We start from the raw sequence: 16,963 nt of genomic DNA on the forward strand, positions 1-16,963 counted from the left end.
TTTTCTTTAATAAATCTATTAAATAGTTAACATATAAAATGTCAAAAGAAGTTCCTAGTGTCCACAGATTGCTTAAATTGTCCAGTCAGAGCCTTTTCACGAGAAAAAGAGCTAATTCTCATGTTTAAGGAAGCTAGAACCAACAAACTCTGGCATTTTTGAATGATGATGAATGACTTTAATCATCTGTTGATTGATTGGTCATTTCACTAACATATCGTCATTGAAACAACACCACTGTGGGCTTGTCAAACACTGAAAATCAGGAAAGACATGACTAAGGGAGTGAAGCTGATCTTGTATATTTAATCAGTATGGAACTAATGGAGCTCCTCATTATGTTTTTACAGTCACAAAGCTGTGAGACATGCCGGCAGGACCGTGAGGCATTTGTAAATCCTGTGTTGCGTGTTCGCAATAAGCAGACAGATATGTGACACCTAGTTTTGCATTTTTAATTGCCTGCGCTCATATTCACACTTACCACCAGACGCTCCAGTTCTGTCTTCTCAATGACGCTAGACATTTTTACAAAATTTACATGAAGCCCTCTCAGCCAGACTCTCTGTTTGAAGGTCACATTATCAATATTTGACTTAGTTTAGGCTACTTGTACAATAACGCCTGTCAAACATGACTGATGCACTCAGCACTCCTAGCTGAGAGGACTGGTTCTCTAATGCTATACTATGCAAACACCTAAATTACTTCCTAACCAAAAAATATGTCAAACAAGATAAAGAGAAACAATCTGCTAACAAGAAAATGTGTTTCTCACAGACTTTTAGTCACAAAAATTCTGCCAGAACTTGTCTGAACGGCTTTAAATCTTGTTTTATCAGCAGTACTTAGCAGACAATTTAATGTGGGGGTTTAAAAAGGAAGGAGGGGTTGGAGGTCTAGTGGAAAAAAAGAGAAACAATGAATACAATGTCGTCATCCTGTTCATGAGGGGAGTCCCTGCAATTCCCTGCGCTTATCCCACCAGATGCGTGGGATGCTTTAATATACATCCTGGGAAAAAAAAAATCAACTAAGCTTCCTGTCGAGGGACCCTCCACCGCAACCCAGCGTGCTTCAGCCGGCGGCGTGACTCTGTGCTGAACTCTCTCATGATAGTACTTCAGGTAGAAAAAAAAAGCCAGAAAAATATACTCCAAAGGCTCAGGGGTGATGCAGCAAGCCAAGAGAGGGCAGAAGAATTTTCCGACCGTTATCAAAATACCCAACTGTGCCCCCCCCCCCCCTCCTCCTCCTCCCCCCTCACTTTGGTATGTGAACATCATGCGATGGATGGGCAGCTCACTAAAAAAAAAATGAACTCACACATTTCATCGACAGGCAGCTGACAGCTTGAGAAACAACAGTGTGTTTGTGTGTGTTTATCTGTCTGAATGTTTTCCTTCCGCATGTCTCTCACAGTAAAGTGCTGTAGACATCAGTTTCCACAGCATTTGAAAAAAAACCCCAAGCCCAAATGCTTTGCTTTCTATGGTTTTATGGGCGTTAAGGGCATTCTCGCCAGTTAAAGAGGTTTCCTCTGGTGAAGAAGTGGTTTTGTTTGCGTCGTCTCATTTTGTTTGTTAAAACTTTATAGTGCTCAAACTATTAATTGTCAGCCTTTTAATCTAAAAACCATGCTTTGCTGCAACTAGATAATATGCTAATTGGCTGCATATTCTGGATTGTTAAGGAACTTTAGTACTTTTTAAGATTTATACTACTTTTTAATTATTTATAGTGTTTTTTTAATCATCATGTATCTGGTATTTTCAGTATTTCATTCCTATATGCAATTTAACATGTTTCTGTTTGTTTTTAGTAAGTAATGTTTATTTCGTTCTTACATGTACAATGTGTTGGAATGATAATAAAAACCTTGAAATCCTTGAATAGTCAGAAAAGCTGACTATTAGCAACTGTTTTATTTTTGTACTCTCATTATTTTTTTGTAATGTTACAAGCAGTCCACATCTAAAGCTCACATTTCTTTTCTTTATGTTATTAAATTAAATGTGTCTGTGTTTGAACAGTAACCAAAGTTAGGCCAGCTAAAATGCAACATATGAGGCCATACTGATGATGTTATTCACCAGTATCACCAGTACGCTTTACTCATTTAATCATTTTGTGTGTCAAGAAGAACTGGAACTATAGGAGTGAGGTTTTTAAATTGAGAGTTGTCAGTTTTTTGCACCCTTTTTTAAACTCTGCTTGTCTCATTGCAGGCCTGATTTTCATGTAAATCCTGCTCTGCAGCCACAGTTGCTCACTTCTCACAGACTATGAATGAAGGCAAAACCGCTTCCCATAATGTCAGAAGACAAACAAGCAGGAATCCAAACTTACTCTTCACCGGCCGGATCCTCTCCACTCAACAGGTTTCTAGCCAGCTCTGTAGCTCCCAGACTCTCAGAGGTGTTTTGGTTAGGAAGACAGCGTGATGATGTGGAATTTCCTTTGATGGCAGCTGAAAACATGCTGTCGTAAATTCCCCAGGAAGTGTTGCAGGGGGAAGCCACGCACAAACACACACACACAGAGTCTTAAAACACACTATCTGTGTTGCCAGTGCTGGAAGTCTGCAGCAACACCCAATAAGACTTGTAAATAGAAGGGAGGGAGGTGGTGGTTGTGGAGGGGAGTCAGGGAGGCGGGGTGGGGCGGGAGGATAAGGAGAGTGAGGAGAAGTTCCACATTACATCACCAGCAGCTGTTGACAGGCCTGTGTTTATTAACTAACTGCCAGGGCTGGAGGAATCACACCACATGCCTCGCGCTCTCACACACAACTTCACAAACGTTGACAAGACAAGACAACACTCACTTGCATCTAAAACACTTGGCTGACAGACATGCAGATATGTGCAAGTACCAACAATTTGGACGCTTTTTTTAATGCTTTTTTGGGGGGGTAAACACACACAAAACAAATACTGCTATGCTTGGAATTTCTTGGTCAGGGAGACAGTCCAAATTTCTATCTTGATTTCTTTCTTTCTCTTTATTGGGTGGTGTTACCTGTCATCTGTTTACACTGGCCGTGAGACTTGCTGACTAGACTAGGAGAGCTGTTTTCCTGACTCAGATAGCACTAACTGTAATGGTATTACTGTGAAGGGAAAGCTGCTGCTGCTGCTGCTGCTGCTGCTGCTGCATTCCTCAAGTGTCTCGGCTTGGCAGAGTCCCCAGCCTCTTAGCTCAGCCTGTATTTCTCTCCCTCCCCTTGTCTGTCTCTCTTTCCTTTCTTGCCTTCTCATTTAAATGGAGGCACATGACTCTCAGCTTTACTGCCAAGTAGACTTCTTTACACCGGCCGGGAGCCACCAGCGCTTTGCTTTTCATTGGCCTCTCTGCAGGGCACTTCTTAGCGCACTGCATTCCTCGCTGCTACCCATCCTCATAGCCCGCAAGGCACAGAGATTTCAAATCAGTCTTATCCCAGGTTTTATATTTAGCTTATTTTGCATTTTCTTTTTGTAGATTGCATCAAACTCAAAAGTGCATTCACTCAAAATAAACTTTGGATTTGACATTTCTAAGGCTGCTGCCTGAGTGACAGACCCCTTCGGCTATAGCACCAACCGCCCACTGTTTGACATCCATAACCACTGTGAACAAATGCTCCACTTCAGCCCATCTCTGGTGCATTCCTTGCGGTCTCAAATGCAATAATTTCTCCAGTAATTCCATTCTGTTGTCGCATTCTTCCCCTCTAACCTCATTGCATTGCAACATTGTTCACTCACAGAGACGGACTGAGACCGAGTAGGCTGACGACATCGCAAGACTTTGGGCCCGCGGAGGGCTGAAAGATAAATGATTTCATAAATTTCACTGAAAAAATAATTTTTAAAACAATTTCTGAGCTGTTTTGAAACTATAGGCAAAAAGCCAGTCCAAGCAAAGAACATGATCCCAGGTCGTGCTTTTATCACGAGCATTCAATTAAACTTAAATGTCAGGAGCTAATCGGATAAAAAGCAGCATTGTATTATACTGATTGGCATCAAACGTTATCAAGGAGAAGGGTAATAATATGAGGAGATTGACCATGTAATTTTCAGTTAGCATTTGATAATGGAAATCTTTGATTGCTTAATTGGAAGCTTGTGATGTAAAAACAAATGTTCCGAATCAAAGTATTGCTTTTGCCAGATAAAAAAAAAATTAAATTACACAATCTGGCGAGCAGAAACTTTCAATTTGCACAGCAAATAATCTGTCTGAACATGTTGCGTTTGTAAAAGACAAGATCAATGTCAAAGATATTTGCAGCTTTTAGTTTAAGTCCCATTTATACTATAAATGACTTCACTGTCATAGTTCTTAGCTTGAATTTTTTACAGGTCGCTTGTACACTTGAATGCCCTGACAGGTGCAGTTTGCTACCTGTACATCATGAGCATCTTGTGAGCGTGTGTATTCACGTGTGACCACTTGCATGTGCTCATCTTGTCAAGAAACACTTTAAATCCCCTCTCCTTCCTAAATCACATCCTGCCTTCCATATCTCCCTCCTCCACTCGCTCTCATATGCTCTTATCTTGAAGTAAGGAGAGAAAAACACTTCTGCTCTTAGCTCTTATTTTTTATTTTTATTGTCAAGGAGCTCAACTCATCATTCTGGCATTACTGGAATTCCTTTCGTTTTTGGGGCATGAATCTAGTCAGTTTTATGGTATATTTGCAGAAACTATTATTTACCGGCTGCTGCGGTTCAAAATCAGGCTCCCATTTTGGTCAAACCCTTGCACATACATTGATGTGCATGTGTGCTTATGCCTTTAGAGTGCAGCAGGGAGGTAATGGCTAATGATCCTCAAATGTACGACTTGACCTGCGGCACATCCGGATCCATTCCACGCAAGAGGTCCAAACTCTTTGATGTCACAGGTCAGAGCCCTGCAGGAGCACTAAGGAAACGATTGGTGTGGAGAAGAGGAAAGACATATATACTGTGTAGCAGTTCAGAGAGGATGCAAGTAGACTGGTCAAAGCTTTTATTATGCATGCTATGACTTACGGAAGCTCCGGTCCTTTCCATTGCATCCATGCATATGCTTGGTGGAAGAAACTGTCACTCATTCAAGGACAAGACTCATAGCATTCTTTAATTTTTGGTGAAATTGTGCAGTTGACGCTGTTTTTTCTATTTTTTCCCCCACTGCCGTCTACACATGGCCAACATATTTAAAGATATCAGGGCTTGTTTTTCTGCTTTCATACTTTTCTGCGATTGGTCAGGTGTGTGGAGGAGAGAAAGTAGGCTGGATTTGAACTTAATCCTCAAGTTCTTGCTTTTCATGTTTCACACAAACAAACAAAAGTGCGTGAATACATATAGGAGAGACTGAATGTATGTACTGTTATGTCCGTTTGAATGATTTTTGCATCTTGTCTCCCTCAGTGACGACAGGCCATTCGCTATGCCTTCAAGTGGAGCCAAAACAGCTGTAACACTTTGACCTTCAGGCACGGTCCATCTTCACATCCCACAAACTAGTTTGTTGCAAGCATACCAGGCTTTTGTGCATTTCAACCCTTGTTTAACATTGTAATTTCATTTCAGACAAAAAAAGCAACACTGAGTGGCGATGTAGACCAAACTCAGCATCTTCACAACAGTATTCTCCTTAAAAATATTTATTTTAACATATTTAAAGACTCAAAATTGTTGCAGCTTTGGAACTGACTCAGTGACTGACTCAGAATCAGTGCAAAAGACAGATAGATAGATTGGAATCTTGAAGGTCCACAGGTCAAATATGGCAAGAACTTCACCACAAACCTCCTGAAAACACGCTGGGAAACAAATCGACACAAACAGATACATAAATGGAAAAATATCCACTGCAGTATCACCCCATCTTCTTCCAGACGTGTTAGGCTGCTTTCTCATTCAACCACAATGCCTCTCTTTGGATTGCTTGCTGAAATTGTGGTTACGACCGGAGCAGTCATAAAGCAGTCAACTCTGCGGCTTGCTGCAATACTTACAGCTCCTTCGGTGTACCTGTTTTATGGAGATCCCTCTAACACGCATTGTCTCCTATCAGTAGGACATTTCAAATGTGAGTCTACCACAAACATCTGTAATAGAAACACCAGATGATCCCGAAGGTGTAGACGCACCACAACACTGTCAAGACACATCTGCCCTTCCTTTTTTTGCAGATAACATGAAAAACTTTCAATTCTGCTGATAAGATCTCACTCATGATGTGGCTTGAACTAATAATAATGTGGCCCAAGGCTAATTTGCATACCCAGATGCTGGAAAACATATTGAATATGATCAGACTTGTGAAATCATTAGTTTTTGCCTCGCACCCGGTGCAGTTTTGAAGCTCCCTTGTGAATATTTGCTCCTCGGAGCAGGAAGTGGTTTGCATGGCCCACGCTATTTTACTGACATGTTGGAATGCCACATCAATGTTACAGTATTTGCAGCTGCACTGGGAACGCAGCGATGTCCCCTTTCACATCACTGCTCCAGAAAGCATCTTTATGATCATGTAAGTGTGGACTCGAGAGAGGAAAGTACAGTACATACGGTAAAGATTTCATCTTCCACAAATCAGAGAGAATTGTGTGGTTTGTGCTGACGTTGGCGACTTTGAGTCCACAGGAGAACAAGCTAAGGAGATTTAGATGAACCAGGATGTGATGCAGAATAGGAAAAAAAGGAAGAGACATTATCCGGCTTTGACTATGTCAGCCCTTTTGTCTAGTTAGAGATATACTGTAGCGATAAATCGTGGTTACTCCCTGATGTTGTTTTGTAGATTCACATAAGAGCTGGTAGTATTTCATATTTAATCAAAGTGCTTTTCACTGAGGGTTTTTTTTAAGCAGCAAACAAGGCTGGGCATCCTGCCAAGTCTTTACCGTACAAATTGAGTTAATGTCATTGAATTATGGTCAATGATTCCCTGACGTGGGTCCTCTATTCGTCTCGTCTCCGTCCATCCCTTTGCTGTTTGCAGAATCGATGGCCGTCCAGAGGGAGCGAGGGACACACCATATCTTATGGCTGTCTCATGCAATTTTTTCCCCTCACCCTGAAGTAAGAGGATGGGAGAGTCAAACAAATAGGCCTTGTGTTTTCACCCCGTGTTTGTATGCAGTGCCACGGCCAGGCTTCCTGCCAAGTTCTCCTCCTCTTCCCCCAAACTGCAAAGGCTAAAGACAAACCCTCCCGTTTCTCTTTTTTCTCTCATCAGAGTGCTGGCAAACACAAAAGGAGGCAGAGGCGAGTCAGAGCCCTAGAGAAAGAGCCCGGGTGCACGTCCCCATGAACGTGCCCAGATTAAGCCGAGGCGATGATGAAGACCACCGGGCAGAGGTGAGGGATGAGGAGGAGGATTTGAAGAGAGGAGTGGGAGTGGTTGTTATTTCACGGACAAGACTCTGCGCCCTTTGCCATTAAGCCAACGCCAGCTGGGACAAGGAGTGGCATCCTTCGCTTTCTCTCTTTTGGTTTTCTCCCCATCTCTAATGCTTTCAATGAGAGCATTGTATGAGCTGGAGGAAGGATATGAGGTCCCATTTGGCTGTCATTGACATGTAAAAAGAGTGTGGTGGTGACAGCTGACGAGATCATGGGCCTGTAATTAGCTGAGGATGTAAGATAGACTCTCACCCCTCTGTGTCAAACGCACACACACACCCTCACACAGGCAAACATGTACCCATAAACATGTACATATAAAGATATAAAGGATGAAGTAAAAAGATGTATAGTATAAACACAATGCTAAACTGCCAAGACTTGTTTGCCTGTAGGTAATATTATGAGTTATCTATTAGTCTACGTGTGAGGTTTCACACTGACACAAAACTTCCCCGGGTGCTATAAATCTAAAAGCGTGAACCATGTGGTCTGGCTTGGGGTGGCCCACATGCTGTATAAAAAAATAATAATAATAAAGCCCTGGAGTGCTCAGGGGAGAAGTTTGGATGCACAACTGAGACGTTATTCCATGGGAGACACAGGTGTGATAAGCCGACTGTGAACAGCCGAGTCTCATCACACCTCATAAATTACAACCTGTAGGCCTGCTGAATTTGGAATGTACTCAAGTGTCTTAATATGTTTTTGGGGTAGATATGATGGAGATTAAATCCACATTAATACAGTTTAACTGCCTTCTTAATAGCAGAACACATTTACAGGCTGACACTCAAAACTTCATACATAAAGGCTCACAGCTGGAATGATATGCATCATAAATCACTTCAGTACTAATAAGTACATTTATCACCTTATCTAAAAAAAAAAACCCCACAAATCTTATTTTCTTGCTTACCCTTAGTGGTATTGAGCTACACAGCTAATTTTGGCTTTATTTTACAAAGTTTAAAGGTGCAGTGTGTAGAATGCAGAGATGGAATATAATAATCATAAGTATGTTTTAATTAGTGTATTATTACCTGAAAATAAGAGCATTCGTTTCCTTAGAATGAGCCCTTTATATCTACACAGGGAGCGGGTCCTCTTCCACGGAGGCTGCAATGTTACACCGCCATATTTATACAGTAGCCCAGAACAGACAAACCAAACACTGACTCTAAAGAGGGCCTTTTACGTTTTTCACAAGTTTCGCGGCCACTGTAGGTTCTCCTACAAGCTTGGAAGGGTAGGAGGAGGGGAGGGATATTCATTTGGTTGCAATCTGCAACTTCACCACTAGATGCCACTAAATCCCACACACTGTACCTTTAAAACCCGTATTAACTGTTTTTTTAGCCACTTGGGGGCAGCAGAAGCAAGCTGTAAACACAACACTGATATAACTACCTTACCATAAAGTTGATATGGTGAACCTTTTGCGAAACAGTTGCCTATTTACGCATTCTTAAAATATGGAATTGTGTTTCCGTCCACTTGGCGAATGTAAGACCTATTTTAACTGTCCTTTTATTGCTATTTTTGTCTCAACAAGCTCCTAAAGGAAATATGTGGCTCATTAGAAGCTCAATGCTCCACTATGTTCACAAGTTAGTTGCTAACTTTGTCTGCAGATTTGGTGCTGGGCAGGAGGTGTATGGCTGCCTCCCACAGCTGGAAAGCCTTTACTGTCAACAGATTAGATATGGACTGTTTCCTCTGTAGAAAGTTGTTCCTTTGTAATTTCACTCCAGCGCATAACTCCCCCTAAAACCACAAATTGTTGTTTTTGCATTTCTCTTTCCACACAATTTAAACAAAAAAGATACAAATCAGTCAGCTTTGGAGGTGTTGGGAGCCATATTTTTTTTTCACTTTGGACAGAGTCACTCTTGTGCTCAGAGAGAGATTGATATCAATCTTATCATCTCACCCTAACCCAAACATTTAAAAACTATTACTTTAAGTATGAACAACAGTCAGAATATGATTTGATGCTGATCAGTTCAATGTTAAATTTGTGATTTTAAGCTTTATAATTAATCAGAAAGATAAATGTACATCAAAAACAACATTGACCTCAATCCATGCTGTTATGCTATTATCCTCCGCTATCCAAAGGGCCTCTTACTGGAGGATAGTGTATGTGTGCGTGGGGTCAGAGGTACCAACAGACAAGTTACCGTGGTGATTAAGCTCCTCTTTCAAGCTTGTGCCTCATCTGAAGGTGGGCCCTCTCTTTGAAACAGCAGATCTGGGCTTGTGTCAAACCACCACAAGGGTCTCAGCGCTCCCTCAAAACCCACCGATGACAGTAGCTGTTACGAGATGAGAGGAGCCATCCCACTGCAGAGGACATCGACCTGCGAGACCTGGCTCTCTCATGGGAACCTGTGGAAGGTCCATGTGGGTCCTCATGGCCCCCCTCCCAAAGCTGGTGCCTCTTCCATCACCCTCCCCGGGCTTTCCAATGAACCCTTTGATGTCCTGTGATCAGGGCAGCAGTGGCCATGAGGGCCTGTCAGCCTGCAGGGGGAGATACCTTGGAAAGTTACTCACCATAGAGCACTGGTAAAATGGAGATGGACAAAGGAGAGGAGAAGCGAGGTTTTGCATCTTTGTATTTTTCAAACCGTTGGTGGTCGAAGTGTTGTCATATTAACTTAGAATCAAAGAAGAACTGGGAACAAGATAGCAGTTCTTTTGTGCAGGTTATTATAGTACAACTGATGCAAAAAAATCAGTGTGCGTGTGCCATTTTATTTCATGCGCAAAAAGTGACAAATGTTACAAAAGGTCAACATTTCGGTCAAAGGACCATCGACGGCACAACAGAGACAGTCACAAGAAAGATGCAGACAAAGATGGACATACATAGACAGAAACTGTGATGGGAGACAGATGGAGACAGACAGTGCAGGGATATTATCAAAGGGTTCACCAGTCTGACCTGTAACATGTTTGAGATGGAGGGACAAGGACGCTGTTTGTTCTTTAATCTGCTTTCTCATACCGAGTTACCGCGGCCCTCGTGGGAATCAGTTTCAGACTGTCGCAGACTGACTGTGGTATCTCACACACAACTCTGCTTCTAGGAACTCTGGTTTCTGAGTGAATTGTTCAAGATGGGCGCGCAATATTTTGCATGCAGAGATCAAAGGACACACTGTAAATGCTGATATTGGACTTTGCTCTCAGCTCATCAGTCTTGTCTATTGTTTGTCTCAGGGAGGTTCATGCAGATGCACCATCTTCATCTTCATCTATCACTACTACAACACTGATGTGACTGGTGCGCCCCCTTGTGACTAAACATTACAATTGTCATAGCATCCTTGACATGACTTTGGTTCTTCAAAAAAGGAAAGAAAAGACAGATTATCATTTCATATTAATTGATTTTATTGAGGACACAATTCCATATGGAGATAAAAAAATATCCTTAGGTTTAATTTTGAGATAGTAAACACACAGTCATGTAGTAAAAGGTAAATCAGACAACAGTGTTATGTTTGTGTATCCCATACAAAATATAACAAATTTTTGGCAATAATAAAAGTGGAGTGGACTGCCTTGGAAGAAGCGCTATACTTCAATATCATCACAGCTGAAATATAGTTTTTGTAGCTTATCAAGTATCATTATGTTGATATCCTGACTTCTTAGCACAGACGTCATATAAAGAGCCAAATTAATGTCACAGTACATTTCACAAAACAGAAGAGCAAAATCAAGAGATTGAGTTGCTTTTAAAGCTGAGAACAAAAAGGGTTCCATTATGAAGTGTTACCAATAAAAAAAAAAAAAAAAAAACATCTTTAGTAAAAGTGCTCTTGATTGTGTTTGTTATATTGTGCGTTTGTGTCTCATGAATCTCTGTCACCCTCTAGTGGTTGTAAATTGTGAAGTTGCACCAGTGAACATGTTTGCAGACGGGTCACATCACATATGCTCTGGGTGGTTTTGCAGACAGGTGATGAACTCTTTCACCTCTTTGCCCTCGAAGCAGATCTGGTAGACTGCTGCAAACAATGGAAACCTTTGGGAGAAAGCAAATATGCAGACAAATATTAATTTACATAAACTCAAGTATCTGTCAGGCTGTACTGCGCTACTGTTTTCACTTATTCTGCTTGACTAAACCTATGGCACTTGGTAATACTACTGATACATGTGTAATTGTCAGCATAACATATTCTGACTGAGATTCTTATGTATTTTATCATCCCCGTAAGGAAACCTGTGTACTGTTCAACCCTTATTATATTATATTTAATAAAAGTAACAAAAATAACAGCAGAGTGTCAGTCAAGCACAGTCCTGATAAGAGGTCAATCATGCAAAGTAAGTGAAAACATCTGTGTGAGTGGGCTATGCCTGTGTATATTGTACTTATCACATAATTGTTAATATCAGTAATACAGATTAATTCATTTGTACTCCATTCATTCAGAATGTAAGTCCAAAATATTATTAAATTGCTTAATAATCTTGATCACAATATCAAGGAACATAACCAAGATTGAAGGATAGGTTCACAATTTTTAAAGTCTGTCTTAAAACAATAGTCTGGTGTCCAAATGAACTTTGAAACAGGTTTTGCTTGCTGAAATCATTATTGCTAATATTTATTCCTATTCATGCAAACCTATAATACAATGCAACCTTTGGGTCATTTGAAAATAATGAATACATTTCCAAAGGGTCATCACAATTCCCAAAAAACATCAAAACATATAATCTAAGAGATTATACTTTAGAACGCATAATTAGTGTGTTTGAGTTGGTCCAAAGTCATTCATGTGGAAACTGATATTAAATGAATTTTTGTTAAACTTGCAGTGCAGAACTTTTACATATAAATGAACATCCATTACATTCAAGCCCTTGCCAAACGAGTTTACACAATGCTGATTAAGTCTATCACCGCTGGATAAATCTCTCTGTATTTCACAGTATATGGAGTTTTTAAATCTCACGTTGAGCACATTCACACACTGGCCGTTTGGCCATTAATCATGCAGCTCTTCTAGACTTTCCAAATGTTATCGGACAAATGGATCAAATTCTGATAATGAAACAAGTCATTTCACGGGGGTTGTGTGACACTAAAAACTATTTATCCACCGTTTTACAGCTGCAACAGTAGGTTATGGCCAGCATGTACTGGCCATTAGGCATACTGGGACAAATCCCGGTGGGGCATCAAAAAATACACTTTTGGGCCAGTGGACCATCAAAACACATCGGTTTTTACCAGCCCTCTCTGTGTGCCTGTCATTCAGGGTGCGTGTGAGAACATGCTGCATGCCTGTTCTGACCAAATCAGGTGTTGCGGCACACTGCGGCAGGGTTAAGCGGAGGTGTGTTTGGGTGTGGACGTATTTGCGCTCTATAACATAACCGCTGTGAAACAATCAGAAAATAACGTTTTACTGATCTGACTCATTGGCTTTCTCGTTACCACCGCTACCTCTCTTCATTCATTCTCTAGCTCGCTTGACCACAGCTGCTATTGCTCTCGTCTTTTTTTAAAATGAGTCAGGAAGCTGAGAAAAACTCTACTTTTAACGTTATCAAACTAAGATAAATGTCCTCCTCTCATCCTAGTAACGTCTTAGTATTCAGGCAATCCCAGCCGAGCACCTTCCTTTTACTCTCACTGCCAGAAGGAGGAGACAAAAGTCCCGCACTCCAGCATTAATGTGTTGGATGTTCAAATAATAAAAATAGCAAAAGAAGAATGCATGACTAATGTAAAATGGAGATATGAAGTTGATGTCAACAGTGTAAACCAGTATTTTTTACTGTAAAAGTGGACTCACTTGCTGACCATGTCCCTCTTTTGAAGAAGCTTGTAGACCTCCGCTGAGGTCTGTGGACCCTGCAGCTTCTGACCGTTAAGCATTTCTGCCTCCAGCTCAACAATAGACTGGGGAACCAAACATACAGACACAATTTTAATGTTGTTTAGTAACATATTTTAAATATATCAAAAATGTCAAAAAAGTAGCAGTGATTCATTTTGTCACCTTGGATGTTTTGGCGAAGGCCTCCGCAACTTTTCGGTTTCGTCCCCCGTAGCAGGTTGTAATGAGGTCGGCCACGCCGCAGCTTTCCAGGAATGTACCAGAGCTCACTTGGCCTTTGCAGAACAGCTTGGCGAAGGCAACCATTTCCATCAAACCGAGCCTGATCACTGCTGCCTTGGTGTTGTCCCCAAAACCGAGGCCGTCACAGAATCCAGCCCCTACTGCCACAATGTTCTGGCAGGACATTAATAAAAGGACACACATAGTATTTAGCTTTCGAAGACTCCTCCTGTAACCTCTAACATCCTGTATTTATGTGGATTACCAATTTATGGGTTTGATTCTTTTCAGGATTCATAATATGTGGATGTCTTTACCTTCAGAGCTCCACAAAGCTCCACTATATCACTCTCCTGTACGACGGTGATACGAAAGTTGGGAGTCTGAAGCATCTCTTTGAAGATGTGGCCATTTGCCTCATTTGTTGACCCTGTATTGAATATAGTTTTGCAAAAAGAAACTCAATACCGGTGAAACAAGGAAGTAACACTATGTTTGCTTTTCTAACCAGTGACCACAACACTGCTTCCTCTTTTCAATCTTCTGCATGTAAGCAATGCAAAAAAATCATCTAAAACCACTGATGACAATCACGAAAACGGTGACTAACCTATAGTGGTTTCACAGAACTTCTCGTCTGCTACCTCACTGGCGATATTGGCCCCCATTAGGACGCTGACCTCGATCTCTAGTTTCTCTCGGATGATGTCTGAGATGAGCTTCAGTCCGTCTGGTCCTTCGTCAATGCCCTGGATGACAGAGATGGTTTCAGATCACCACGCGCTACATTTAATACCACAACCTCTAGCTGGAGTAGAGTAGCCTTGAGGTAATGGATATGTATCATTGTGGTAATTGCTCAACTACAAGGCCTCATGATGGTGTGACAGCAGAAAAATAAAAAAGCATAATCAGGTGACAGTATTTCCCCTTTTCCCCCTGTTTAATGTCAAGAAATCAGGCATGAACAACAACGACAGGATCTCACTTTGATGAGCGATATCCCGATGGTCCCCTCTGTGATGTGAGGCTTAATCTGATCACAGAGTTTGCTGATGAACTGGTGTGGAATTACAAAGACGAGGATCTTTGCGCCCTTCACGGCCTCTATGATGTCTGGGACGGCCACCTTTTGGGGCATTGACGACAACAATAAAGTTAGACCTTACACTGTGTCAGATCATATGGTAGTAAAGTTATAATTATCATGCTGATTAATTTTATGGCAGAATAGAGGTAATAAACATCGATAACAACAACACGATACAATACATGAGAAATAACTATAAAAACCTTGAAGAATAAATGTGAAAGAAACTTATAGCTCTAGAAAGAAGACCTTTCCTTGATTTACCATTACTGTTTGAGATCACAGAAAACAAACCCAATTGTTGCGTCTTGCAAAATATCTCAACACGACAACATGCCGTCTACATTCTGTGTGGTTATTTACAAGGACATGATGAATACACCACTGAAACAATAATAGTGTGTATCATAATGGTTCATATGGAATAAAAACTGTCTTTTCTTAAGCAATTTGTCAGATAATACATGGTTTCCTGCCATTAAATAGTTTTTTTTTATTTTGCACTTGATCGTTGTGTAATTGGAGTGAACAGTCAAGTGCACTCATAAAACTGATGACACACTAGATATGTGGGTCAAAGTTGAGTTATGTTATCAGTGCTATTCCCTACTGTACAAACTGTGTTTCAAGATTGCGCTCAATTGCATCACCTGTTGATGGGCTTAGTAATTCAAGATAATGCCATTTCTCAAGCCCGCCTCTAATTGGGACACTTACCACATTCCTGGGCAGCTTGTGACCTGGGAGATACTTAACATTTTCATGGTCTGTGTTAATGATCTCCGTTAGCTTCTTCCCATCAATTATTTCTTCGTAAACCCACATGTTCACTATTGGGTCGAACTGGTTGGAGGCTTTGACATTGTGCCCGATGATTTTAGCAATGGAAGAGCCCCTAGAGAGGGAAAGGACATCAGACAATCAGGAAGTGTCAGCCAATCCAAACAACATTCAAAGACCTTCAAGAATGAGCAGGGACCTTGGGGAAATAAAAAGGTCTGTATGGTTTTGGGTAAACCTTAATTAACTGAAATTAATCATTCTGCAGAGTATCTACAAACTCTCTAGACACACTGTAATGACCTTTTGGTGCCACAAGAGATAAAAACTTCCATTAAATGTACTATAAGACCATTCAGTACTACTTTTGGCCACTAGAATAATTCATGTTCAACTGGTTTTCTATGTGAGCTAATATAAAAGCGTGTGCATGTTGCAGCTTGTAGTCTGATTCTTCAGATTGGTATCAGGCTGCTGTCAAAACAAAGGCGGGCGGGATCGACAGCAGCTGGAGGTTATAGTTTTCCCTTTTTTGGCACTTAAAACTAAAGACCTTGCAATGATATGCCGGTAAGAATAGGATGGTGTAAACCTGCTAGATTGCAAAATCCGCGGTCCGTTCAAACAATGTGCCACGATATACTAAAATAGCGTGTTTGTTTATGGAAGATGGAAATAAAAGACCGATGAAAAGTTACCAGTTTCCAGATCCGACGATGCAGATTTTCTTCCCAGGCATTTTGAAAGTGGATAGTCCTCCTGCTCGGCTAGACTGAAGAGCCTGTTGTTCTTTTCCCCCCTCGTCCGTAATAACTTCCTCATACGCCCCATAAAATGCTTGATTCAGCCCTCCCCTCGCGCGCCACGGATACACCTCTTTCCTAAATGGGAAACATGTAATTCTGCCGTCTTGTAACATATGCACTGATTTTCCAACATGTAGATACGATCTCTTGTTATAAAACCGAGTCATCAGCCCACAGGGTGTGTGCAGGAAAGACAAAGGAAAGCCTAATGTATAACGTATTAATGTTTTGCCGGTCATTTGTTATTAAATATTGACGGGAAACACGCGAACCGACCAGGCAAGCTATCTTAATTAACGTCATATAATTGACACTTCCGGTTTATATGTTTTTCAAGATAATGCTCACAATGGAAATGTACCAATAGGCTTATATCAGCCTGTCAATAAATACAATTTACGGTCAAAATTGTATGTCAAAAATGCGAAAAGGTAAAAGATAAAGATTTAAAATATTTTTTTAGATAATATTTTTTGTTGTTTTGTTTTTGACAGTAGCTCATAGATAACAAAAAAGGTACATTTTTTAAAAACTAAGCCAAAACTGCTTCTTGGCAATACATTTTTTTCTGAATATTATTATCATGCTAGTGAATGCAGTTACATATATCCACTCCTGTTTATCTCATATAAAAAACATAAATATTTGCAGTCAAATTGTCATATGTCAAAAATATATAAAAATTAGTAAACGTAAAATTTATAGACATGTTGTGAATATGTATTTATTCTGTTGTTTTTATTCAATTCCCTGTAGATACAATTAAAATCTAAATTAAAAAATAAAGAACTTTGTAAAATAA

At 40.6% G+C, this 16,963-nt stretch overlaps 2 protein-coding genes across 2 annotated transcripts in view; both read right to left on the reverse strand.

Annotated features, from left to right (window-relative positions):
• Positions 1–2,575, reverse strand: part of LOC137177195 (nck-associated protein 5-like) — a 136,457-nt gene extending 133,882 nt beyond the window's left edge. The window contains exon 1 of the mRNA XM_067583351.1: positions 2,350–2,575. Within this exon, the coding sequence (XP_067439452.1) occupies positions 2,350–2,480 (131 nt within the window). The 5' untranslated portion in view covers positions 2,481–2,575. The remainder of the gene's footprint in view (positions 1–2,349) is intronic.
• An 8,202-nt stretch (positions 2,576–10,777) lies between these two features.
• Positions 10,778–16,451, reverse strand: LOC137177199 (glycerol-3-phosphate dehydrogenase [NAD(+)], cytoplasmic-like). The gene is made up of 8 exons (XM_067583363.1): positions 16,054–16,451; positions 15,293–15,470; positions 14,474–14,614; positions 14,096–14,234; positions 13,803–13,915; positions 13,426–13,659; positions 13,219–13,325; positions 10,778–11,432 (listed from the first exon to the last, which is right to left on the reverse strand). Exons 1-8 carry the CDS (start codon positions 16,398–16,400, stop codon positions 11,336–11,338), a joined length of 1,356 nt encoding a protein of 451 aa, XP_067439464.1. The 5' UTR covers positions 16,401–16,451; the 3' UTR covers positions 10,778–11,335.
• Positions 16,452–16,963: the final 512 nt, after the last annotated feature.

This window comes from Thunnus thynnus, chromosome 24 (genome assembly GCF_963924715.1).
Source record: "Thunnus thynnus chromosome 24, fThuThy2.1, whole genome shotgun sequence".
Taxonomy (NCBI): Eukaryota; Metazoa; Chordata; class Actinopteri; order Scombriformes; family Scombridae; genus Thunnus; species Thunnus thynnus.